This window comes from Lethenteron reissneri, chromosome 24 (genome assembly GCF_015708825.2).
Source record: "Lethenteron reissneri isolate LAM-NWPU_2019-01 chromosome 24, ASM1570882v1, whole genome shotgun sequence".
Classification (NCBI taxonomy): Eukaryota; Metazoa; Chordata; class Hyperoartia; order Petromyzontiformes; family Petromyzontidae; genus Lethenteron; species Lethenteron reissneri.
The window spans coordinates 18016275-18027791 of NC_083802.1; the positions used below are offsets into that span (position 1 = coordinate 18016275).

General features: G+C 39.1%; 1 protein-coding gene across 1 annotated transcript in view; it reads right to left on the reverse strand.

Moving 5' to 3' along the window:
* The window catches only part of LOC133346723 (regulation of nuclear pre-mRNA domain-containing protein 2-like), a 13371-nt gene extending 5797 nt beyond the window's left edge, over positions 1 to 7574 (reverse strand). The window contains exons 1-7 of the mRNA XM_061558536.1: positions 7138 to 7574; positions 4775 to 4904; positions 4551 to 4651; positions 4267 to 4319; positions 4045 to 4171; positions 3293 to 3468; positions 969 to 1194 (exon numbers count right to left, since the gene is read on the reverse strand). Coding sequence (XP_061414520.1) covers positions 969 to 1194; positions 3293 to 3468; positions 4045 to 4171; positions 4267 to 4319; positions 4551 to 4651; positions 4775 to 4904; positions 7138 to 7294 — 970 coding nt within the window. The 5' untranslated portion in view covers positions 7295 to 7574. The remainder of the gene's footprint in view (positions 1 to 968; positions 1195 to 3292; positions 3469 to 4044; positions 4172 to 4266; positions 4320 to 4550; positions 4652 to 4774; positions 4905 to 7137) is intronic.
* Positions 7575 to 11517: the final 3943 nt, after the last annotated feature.

Below are 11517 nucleotides of genomic sequence, written 5' to 3' on the forward strand. Positions count from 1 at the left end.
AGGAACGAAGTGAACCAGCCTACAATAGATTATATCGTCCGTCTGTCCGTCCAGTGTAGCAACATCGCCCCGTACTGCAAACACTTGGCAGGACCCTACAAAAACCTTTAGACTCAGTGACGCTTTCCTGGCTAAATAAGTGTAACATTCCCTTATAATTCCCTGATAGCTTTTATAATTAAAACATTTAAATTAAAAATTAACTCACAGCGGCCTTCGTGGCTAAACAAGTGTAACATTCCCTTATAATTCCCTGAGATAGCTTTTATAATTAAAAAATTTAAATAAAAAATTAACTCACAGCAGCCTGAAGCCTACAGCTAGGCCTAAAGCCTAGAACTAGGCCTCAAACTCTCCCTTCGTATCGTACCCCCGCGTGTGTGAAAGGGAGTTAATGTTTAACAATGTTACATTCCCTGATGTTTTTAAATAGAAACATTTACATTTAAAGCTTTTACATTAATAATTAAAACATTTAAATTAAAAATTAACTCATAGCGGCCTAAAGCCTACAGCTAGGCCTAAAGCCTAGAACTAGACCTCAAACTCTCCCTTCGTATCGTACCCCCGCGTGTGTGAAATGGAGTTAATGTTTAACAATGTTACATTCCCTGGTGTTTTTAAATAGAAACATTTACATTTAAATCTTTTACAGTAAATAATTAAAACATTTAAATTAAAAATTAACTCACAGCGGCCTAAAGCCTACAGCTAGGCCTCAAAGCCTAGAACTAGGCCTCAAACTCTCCCTTCGTATCGTCCAATTAGGTGTAGCAACATCGCCCCCTACTGCAAACACTTGGCAGGACCCTACAAAAACCTTTAGACTCAGTGGGGCTTTCCTGGCTAAACAAGTGTAATAATACATTATGTTTATATTCTTTGGTTATTCGTTCCTACCAGCCCACCCCGCAGAGTCCTGTTTATGATCAACTGGTTCATTATTCTTGCTATATCGCCTGACCTACCTGCCGATGTCACGGTATCGTCCGCGTCATCATCTGGCAGATCAATATCTTCCAGGGGTGGGCTGAATGGAGACCCCTCGGGACCAGCCATTGGTGAATCGGACCCTGCCGGTGAGTGAATGCCCGCTGGAGGGGACATCATGGGCGACAGGCCTGGCAGTTTTGCTACGAGTTCCTCGAGCTGCCTCTTCAGGTGAACCACGCGGTTCCCAAAGTTAGTGTATGCCTGCGGAGAAACAATTCAGAGCAGCTTACTAACAAACGTGATACTGTGGGGTCATTATGCCTGTCCACTTTTTAAAACCATTAACATGTCGATAAATATTTTCTCTGTAAATTCAGATCTGAGTTCTCTCTTGGGTGGGAAGGTGGAGGAAAAAGTACTCCGTTTTCACCTTTGAAAATATCAATGTTGGACAATCCTTTAGCATGCTCGATAATTTGCATATGCAAATAAACTGAAAATTTAAACACAGCTATTTTGCCAAGCCAAGAGTTTTAGATTTAAGACTATGAATTGTGGTCTGGAATTACAAGCACATAATTTGTACAATCCAATATCTACTTGAGACGGGTACATGTAAATAGATTTTATAATGGATTAAACAATGGTGTTCTACCAACTTTCAGTTAGTCAAATTACGTTTTAAGGTTATAATAAATATTAAGACAATGTAGAGCACACAATTAAACTAAATCGCACAGAATCATTGGTGCACACCAATTAATGTTAGTGATCTGATAAAAATTCATAAAAGAGGGCTTTGTGATCAAAAATTCATTCCAGCAAAGTATGCAAAACATGACCCAACAAAAATGTAACTCAATGTACATCTGCCAGGTTCATTTTTAGCCATTTTTCATTAAAAACAAATTAACACACAAGGTATGAAAATGTTTAAGACATCAAGTTTCAGACAACCGACTGAAGCATATTATATTCATACCTGTCAACCACCTTATTACAGGCCAATTCAGACCTTAGTGGTCACCCCGTGCCCTTGTAAATCTCAACGTTGATCCGACAAAGTCCCATCAATAGAACATTTTTTTCTTTGCCAGTATTGAAACGGCTGTACACCATATGGACCTGAAAACTATATTTCCCTGTACAAGAATACGAGTAAACCGTATGGGTTGACAGGTATGTATATATATTTCTGTTTAAAAAATAAGCAAAATGATCCCACTTGCACATTTGCCTTTTAATTATACAGATAGAGTGAACATTAAAATGTTCCTAAATTTAAAACAGCATTTGATTTATAATACACTTAACGGAGTAGATTTTCTTCTCAGAAAGTGGTACACTTAAATTTAGATTTAAAGCTTTCGTGACTGCAGGGATTCATATTCTTGTTTCTTCCGGTAAAGTCATGTAGAAGGGAAATAGAAATATTTGTAATTATTAATTTCCCTTCAATGTGACTTTACCAAAAGAACCAAGAATATGGTACACTTTAATTGGTAGTTGCTTTAAAACAAAGAACCCATCCGCATAATATGGCAATTAACATCAACAACTATGGCCAATAATGTTGATTCGAATTCACTTTCAAACAGTTGCTCTACATATTGCTTATTGTATTGTTTTCCAGTTGAGTTCCTCCAAGATGAATTTCCTTTGGAAAAATTATGTTCCCTGGAGCATATGATTGCCTTCCCATTATTGTCTCTAGCATACATGATAGTTAAAATTTACCAATCATCGAGGTTTTTTGCTAATATGATCCCATTGTTTTACAGGGACTAAAGGACAACATGGGCGGTCATCGACTTACGAACATAATTCGTTCCTGAAAGCCGTTCCGTAAGTCTAACGGTTCGTAAGTTGGAACACAATAATGCACCGTATTTATAAACGTCCATATGGTCAGCGTTATGAAAAGTGTTTCGGTTCAACAAAAGGGAAGCATCGTTAAACTCATTCCAACTCGCGGAGGATCGCTCCTCTTAACAAAATAGTTCCGCGGTTCAGTTTTCAAGTGTGAATTCGCGTTTTAAGTCAATATTGTTTTTTCATGGAAATCAACGTTGTTTTTTCATGGAAGCTGGTTCATAAGTACGGGTGTTCGGAAGTCATGCGTTCGTAAGTCGACGACTGCCTGTACTTAACCGCACTGATCAGTTCAGGTTGGTGAAGATACCTTCGCAACCACACCTATGCAAATTACAGTTCACTACCATAATGACTAGCACAAAACATAATTCTGGAATCACATTACATATGTAGTATATAGTCTATATAACACATTTGGTTTATGCTAGAATGCAAAATCTATCTTGCCTAATTCTTTGAACAATGAAGCTGAAGTACAACTCACATTTACAACGATCTTGACATCCTTGAACTGAGATTCATAAAACAGCTCAGCCTTCTCCAGAGTGTCCATGATCACAGGCAATCGTTTAATGTCCTTTTCCAGGTGGTCAACGAAGTCTTCTAGCTTTGCACTTGTCTCTTCCAGTTCGTTTGAAAACAACATTCCACCTTCTTGGTCTGCAAGAAACAATGCAAATGTGTTACAAAGCATGCACCACTCACAAATAAATATATTTTATGTGCAAACATACCATAAATTGTAACACAATTTGCATTTCTCAAAAATAATTCAATACACTTCTGTAACTTTATTGGTGCAAATCTACCATTGTAGAAAGGATAGCTTATATTTTATTGTTACTTATATGATCCTTAAGGCTACCTAATAAAAAAAATGTCCGAGGCAATTTAATACTTTATTTCTGGGACACGTTTTTCCAGGGGTGTACTTAACTCCACGACTGGGGTACCAATCAATCCGAAATTAGTGCTACTCCGCGATGTCGAAACACAGCGAGGACGATTGCACTGAAACTCTGAACGCTCGTACGCATCCGTAGTGCATTGTGTACAGCTCGTCGAGATGAGTCGATAGCCGCATCGCCGACCATCAACAGACTAAAAATGAGTGCATCATGGACATTATGCAAGAGCCAGGGTACTATGGCTACTCCGGGGTACCGCCATGAGGTTCATATCCTCGTTCGTGATAGTTAAAACGATATAAAAACATTTTTTTATTAGAGTACTTGCCTTTAATCAACTTGAAATCTTCTACGCTCAAAAATTCAACTTGCAGATTTGCAGCCTGCGTTTCTTTTGTCATCGACTCATCTTCAAACGTCTTGAAGGCAGTGAGTTGCTGAATAATCGAATGCGGCTGTGTGAAAAGAAAAGAATGTTCACAACAACTGGCAATAACCTACAACCTTAGTAGATAATGAATGTGTCAGTGTAAAATGGATCATTACTTACCCTAAATTCAGCCAGAACATTTGCATTCTCTGGTGCTCTAGCTTTTTCATTAACTGTAAAATAAAGATAAAGAAAATTAATACCTGATCGTGTTTCTAAGATTTAATATTCAATGGAATTAACAACCATGTATGTGGAACTTATTTTGCACCGTGCGTAGCCAACCGCACGAATCGGACGTACGGGGGAAGGACAACAGACTACACACAAAAAAGCATCTCTAAATAAATGAGTTTTCAATCCAACCATGTGAGAAAACCAGACACATCTTCAAAGAAACGAACCTAATATTTCCCGAAGCTTCACTGTGAAGTCTTTTTTAAAGATCTCCCTTTGTTCCCAGATTCCAAAAATCCTTTCGATTGGTTTTCTTACCGCAATATCCCTGAAAAACAATGCAAAACAACTCATTCAATGGGAACTAGGCAAGTAAAAAAACACATTGTTTCATACAGTAATTTTTTAAGTAAGCATTTCTTCGATAAAAAAACACAAGTAGGATTATTACCTGACAAGCGAGGTGGCATCTGGGAGAACTTCAGCAAAAGCATCTCGAAACACGATTGCATCTTTCCTCTTACAATTTTGTACCACATCATTCGCCAGATAAAACAAGTTCAGTCTTTGCTCACAGGGTGCTAAACAGAAACAAAAAACACATTAATGGTTTCATGCGAAACCTTTCACCCAGACAAACGTTTCTAAAAGCAAACAACATTATATACAATAATGATTCTTGTCTTGGATTAATTACACGGCCTACGCAGAGGGTTGGGGGGGGGGCGTCAGCAGACACACTGTGTAACGCTGCCGCATGCGGGTGACATCACAGATGTGACGTCACCGCTCACTTGCCGTGCAAAATATATCCATTATTGCGCCGCCCCCCCCCCCCCCCAAAATACAAAAGTCTAATTTCATACTTTTTGCATTGTGTACAGTCTGGAAGTTATCCACATGCTAAATTTCAAGTTTGTTGCATGTTGGGAAGTACGCAAAACATGTTGAACACATTCACAAATTTCCCTTTCATATACTGTATATAGATTAACAGGTGGCACCACGTGTTGCCCTATTTTCCACACCCATGCCGAAATATTTGATTAAAAAAACGATCCCCATAAACGTTGCTAATAAAATAAACACGTTGACGTTGAATCTATGTCCAGTATAGCAATTCGTTAATGCAGTACCATATGCAGGACTGCAATGTTACTGTATTACACTTTGCTTACGCAAGCGAATAAAAATGTTAACTACAGCCCCTTGGTCAATCCATTTCACGGACGAAGGCGTCCCTTGCTCAATTCATAGACCAACCAATCGGCCACCGCTCCAACTCATAAACTACAAACCGCCAAAATATAAACTTTAAATATGTATCACGTCGCTATTCTAATTGGTTACATCGTACGTACTTTATCCACCCAACTGTCAATGATTACTGTAATTACATTGTTTCTATAGCTTTATTTTGGCGATTCGAAAACATATGGTTAATCTAAATTGTCCTATGGTTGTTATTGTTGACTTGCACCACATTGGGATTTTTGCACACAGCGTTTTAATACTTTTTTATATTTGCTGGCTTTATCCCAGGATGTTTCTGTTACGCGTCGTCGCTTTAAGATGTTCTGTGTTCATATTTTGTTTGTTGCGGTTGCACCAGACTTACGAGCCGCATGGCTCACAGAGGCTATACCTAATAATTGAAACTTGAACTTGAAATAGACAGTTGTGCATTTTTGTTAATAAACCCATGCGCTTGGCTTCTTGGAATTAACTGTCCAATAAATGTATGGCACAAAAACATTCTACCCAGTAAGGCTTCGATGTACAGTATAGAATTAACTATCGGCATCGCACCGTGTAAATTCCAAATCACAGATTGAGAGATATAGAGTATAGATATAGAGGCATTGGTGCCAATTTTAGTTTCACAAACTAGTAACTTCTCAACATGTTTAGTCACGTCGCAACATAGCCTAACTGATAATGCAACACATGCATGAAAATATCCATAAATTAGAAAGCTTAAACCGTATAGATATTTTGATTAATGTTAATCATAATCATCAATAGTTTTAAAATTTCGATTTAAAGCTTTCGTGACTGCATTGATTCATCTTCTTGGTTCTTTCGGTAAAGTCACGTAGAAGGGAAATAATACAAATAAAAAAGAAAATAAAACATGTTATTTATTTTTATAAATAAAGCATAAAAAAAGAAATCGTTATTTATTTTTATTATTTTATTATTTCCCTTCTACGTGACTTTACCGAAAGAACCAAGAAGAATCATCAACAGCCCCAATACTTCACTTGGCAGTACACAAGACAGGTAGCAACGCGAAAAAAAAGCATGGACAGATAGGCATGTTGAGCCAGTGACGTACTATAGTTAACGAAACAAATTTAAATGAGTTACAAAAATTACGTCCGGTTGCATAAAATACCAAGTACATTTTCTACAACTCACGTTTTAAAAACAAGATATAATGTATTCTAATTGACAAGCATTTGCGTTCAATTTCAAACGACACAATTTGACTCAAGGTGCTTCATACAATGGACGATGTTTATTTATAATGTAGATTTAATGACCGTAAAACTTGTGCATAATTGAGAAGGCGCGCATTTAAAAAAAAACTCTCAAAAGCCATTTCAAAACGAGACCAAACAAACAACGTTAAGACGCGCGTTCACAAAAACAAAAAAACCTTGACAGCTTAAGTTCCACAACAATATACAGTTGTTACATTGTTGTGTGTTACACCATCAATAACAGTAAGCGTCTGCCAACAGTGACACACGTGCGGACGCGAGAGGGAGGCCCCCACAGGGCCGCACTCTCGCCGCTCGCCAAACTCACACTTCTTGAGGAATTTGAGCCACCGTTCGACGATCTTCGCGCTCCTGCTCTTGTGGTCTATGATCCAGTGCGAGAGCCCCTGAATGCTCTCCATGGTGTTGCTGAGGCCGGACAATTTGCGCTCCAGGCTCTCGGCAAAGCCCGGCGCCGCCGCCATCCCCCCCACTATACCCGGCCGAGCGGAGCAGGCAAACCCCGAGGCTGTGGCCGCTAGCCTAGGCCGCACTCGACCCAGCGCCGCGCAGCATTTAGCTTGCTCCTACCCCCCCCCCCTTCCGCACTCTCTGGATCAATGCAACGTTTGCAAAAGGAAATTATTAAACTTTTCGAAGCAACTGCGTTCGGAATGTTTGTCTTAAGAGAGAAATGAGATGGACGTAAATGCGCCACTAACGAGTTGCACGGCAAGCCGAGCGCCTCACGCGGACACCATTTTAATTCGCGTCGAGGCCCTGGGCAAAACCATCGCCTACCGAGGGCGATTGCAGGTGTGTTGGTATAATCCATCGATATATTTTAACAACTTTACAAGGAACTAAAGCGCGCTAATTTACATAAATAACAGTGTTACTATTGTAAATATCAAAAATAATTAACTTGCTCGTGGCCAGGTGTTTAAATTAGTGATATAATGATTCTGACGTCTGGTGAACACCCCCCCCCTTCTTCTCTGTGTGTGTTGGAACAGGCCATGTTGGCTTCTCGCGGGGGTTTTTGATCCGCCTACCAGAGAGGGAAGAATCTTCTGGAAGACAATGCAATTGTATTGCCGTTATAGTAATAGGTTTTTACCCTTTCAACTGGTACAAAAACTGTTCAAGTTCAAGTTTCAAGTTAATGTATTAGGTATAGCCCTGTGAGCTATTCGGCTCTTGAATCGGGTGCAACCGCAATCAACAAAAACATGAACAAGAAAACATCTTAAAGTGACTATGTGCAAAAAGAAAATCCAAGAAAAGATAGCAAAATATTGCAGAAAAAGCACTGTACACCAACACTGTGTGCAAAAATCCCAGTGGGATGCAAGTCAAACAACAACAATCACAAGACAACTTAGATTACGGCCATCAGTCTAACTCTGTACTACAACAAACAAACATGGCCAACCCAAAAAACGGACACCATTATACAAGAGATCATGCTTGCAATAATCAAATAACAAGCAGTCAAAATGCAAACAAAAAGAAACAACTCTGATAATGTATGCACTGTCCTTGAAGTTGATTGGTCCACACCCGAGACAGCTTTTCTTAGAGCCTCGTCTCCTTTTGGTGTCATCTGGTCCATATCATTATCAGAGTTGCTTCTTTTTGTTTGCATTTTGACTGCTTGTGTTGTGGTTATTGCAAACATGATCCCTTGTATAAAGGTGTCAGTTTTTGTACCAGTTGAAAGGGTAAAAACCTATTACTATATTTTGCCACTGGTAAAGAAGGTCTCAGTGTATTGCCGTTCTCGTATGCCAGTCCTGTAATCGTGTTTGTTTAATGTGCTTTGTGTATCTTAATCTTATGTGACTGTGTACGGTTGTTCTTACATGTGCACAGTGTTGTCCTTGCCTTTTTGTGTCTGAAGATTTTAGCTATAAAATTGCACACTACAATTTAAGACATTTGAAATAAAATACTCCACTAACTGTAACTGTGTGTTTTCGCTCAATTGATTATTCTCCTAAATATACCATCAACAGCTATGAGCTATCCACTGCTGGATGAAGGAATCCCCTGATCGTCATTCCTCGATGTCACAATTCTTCTGCACACGATTAGCACGATTGCGCTGGTCTCAACTCTTTCGTCTCTTGCCACTTAACATTAAAACTATGATTATTTACTGCAGTACTATGGTAATCAAATGTGTAAACGACGAGCGAAACCCATCATAAGAAAAATAATACAGTCGCGATGGTTCACAGCAAGGAAGCGTAAGAGATGGCGAGATAATTCACACAATTAGGAGGCCACTCCTGGACAAGAACTACTTAAGGAAGGAATGGAGACAGTGGGAGGGAGGCATTTGTCCAGCACTGGGAGATTACCATCTGACAACAAAGATGATGTATTGTTCTGTAGTTAGCGCCTTGCTCTCTGCGAGTGTACGGGACGTATACGGCTGTGTAAAGTCGGCATTGTGGTTTTTTACAGCAAGTGTGCCGAGCTCTTGGCACAGTGGTAGAATAATGAGTGTTGTAGGACTGACAACAGATGGCCACGTGAATCCTCTAGAGTGCAGGCTGCTGTCTGCCTTGTGGGCCCTTAGTCTGGCCATATTGCATTAAGCGTGCCATTCACTGTGTTGAATGAAAGAGAAAGGTCCTGTTCTAAGTTAACACCTTGAACCCATGCAGTAATTCACAGCCCTTTGTCAATCCACTGCTGGATGCAGGCCTCCCCCTCGCCATGTCAATCGTGGTGGTTTGAACACACTTTGCCATGATGTTCAGTATGGTTTGGTGAAAAGATATCACTTTCCACTGACGTTAACCTTGACCACTGCCACTGCAGTGTTTGCATTGTTATGCTCTTAGATATGAATCCATATTTGACTGAGAATTGCGATTACATTAAATCAATGTATACCGTCGTCATAAACATTCAAGTTAATTTTCTTATACCTTTATATGTATTTTCTTTTACATATATTTTAAGGACCATTGTATCACACCACTGAGGTAATAAAAATGTAAATTGGGCAATACTCGATTACAAATCTCCATTCATTCTACATTACGATATTAAGTCTGACAACAGACGTCTTTGCCAATTCTTAGGTCAGTGACATGCGTGCTCCTAAGGAAAGCTGACACCGGCACCACATGGCTATGTCAGGTGCTGTAATTGTGGAGTAGCCTGGCAGGTAATTCAACTCCATCTTCTACGACCCTCATGTGCATCCTTGGCCTGAAAGGTCATGGGAGAGAGTTACTCGGAAGGTTCTCTGCTGTGAATGTTTTCATGACAATATTATGGGTTTTTTTGTTTCGTGGACAATGTTACATTCACATTTGTGAATTTGGTGAGGATCGTTTATAAACGTCAAAAAATACATTACAGTAATAAAGTCACGTACGTACTTAATTATCAAATGTTACGTATACTTGTATGTGGTGTACGCACAATATTAAATTACATATTTTCACTCACAACATAATGTATATATGAACTCACAATACAATGCGGATTAAAAAATCATCTCAAGATGCTGAACAAATAAGGGGAAGACGCAAAAATATATGGGTTTTTTTGCTGGGAAGGAAAACGTTCTTAAATGCTGAAGGAGAAACGACGTGATGGCATGAAAGCAAAGAGTATTTGTCAATAGAGAATGAAATACTCAGCATATGTGCTGGATGTCCTTCAATGTCACGGTCAAAGCTGAAATTTCTAATATTTATTTTCTGACCAGGACTGGCGAGCTTAAACGTTATTTTTCTTTCTTCCCAGCAACAGAACTAATTATCAAGTACTAACAAACCAAAAAAAACTGTGTTATGGATAGATTAGACAAAATCTCCATCAAAAGAAACTTGAAAAAAAAATCTGAATTTAAATAACTTTCAAATAGTGCACGTTAAATGTTAACAAAATCGGTCCGTTACATTTAACTAAAACACATTTCGTCAGTGTTTATACTCTTCTGATAATATTGTAAAATACGATTTTGCTAAAAAAACAATGTTGCCCCATATGTCCATATGTGTGCCCCTGGGTGGCATGTGTTTGACCATGTGTCCCATCTCCATCCGTTTTCCCCAGGGAGACCTTTCCTTAGTGTTTTTGTTCATTTTTTCCCTCTCCTCCATCCACCCCCCTTATCTTTGCTTTGTTTTCGTTTGGAGGAAACCCACAACCGTCCAATCATTACAATGTCACTCCCTGCTGTTGAAAATGTTTCTTGTTACCAGAAGCGGGTGCAAATCCTCTGGATTTAGTTTTCAGTCTCACTAGCATTTTCTGTACACAACATAATGCAAGGGAATATTTTTTCCCACTTCAAATATACATCATTTATGGAAGAAAACAACCGTATAGATATAACATTCTGTTGCAGTTTTAATCATAGTAATCATGCAATATATGTGAAAATGTTTAAGCTGGGATGATTTTCCCAAACCAGTAGCTTAACCAAACAATACACAGGCTATCACCACAACATTATTTTCCGTCTGTGTACAACAGCAAGACAATCTCTACATTTCCATTAAACCTTAACGTTGCATTGTACTCCAATGAATACCGTACAGCACTGTACATATTATAATTCATTAAAATCTGGAGGTAAAGCCACGGGTTCTGACAACAATTGTGAGAATGTGCAGCTCCTGTGGCAGGAGGCGGAGAATGGGGGTGGAGACTCACGGCTTAACAGCTGCGAGGGGGC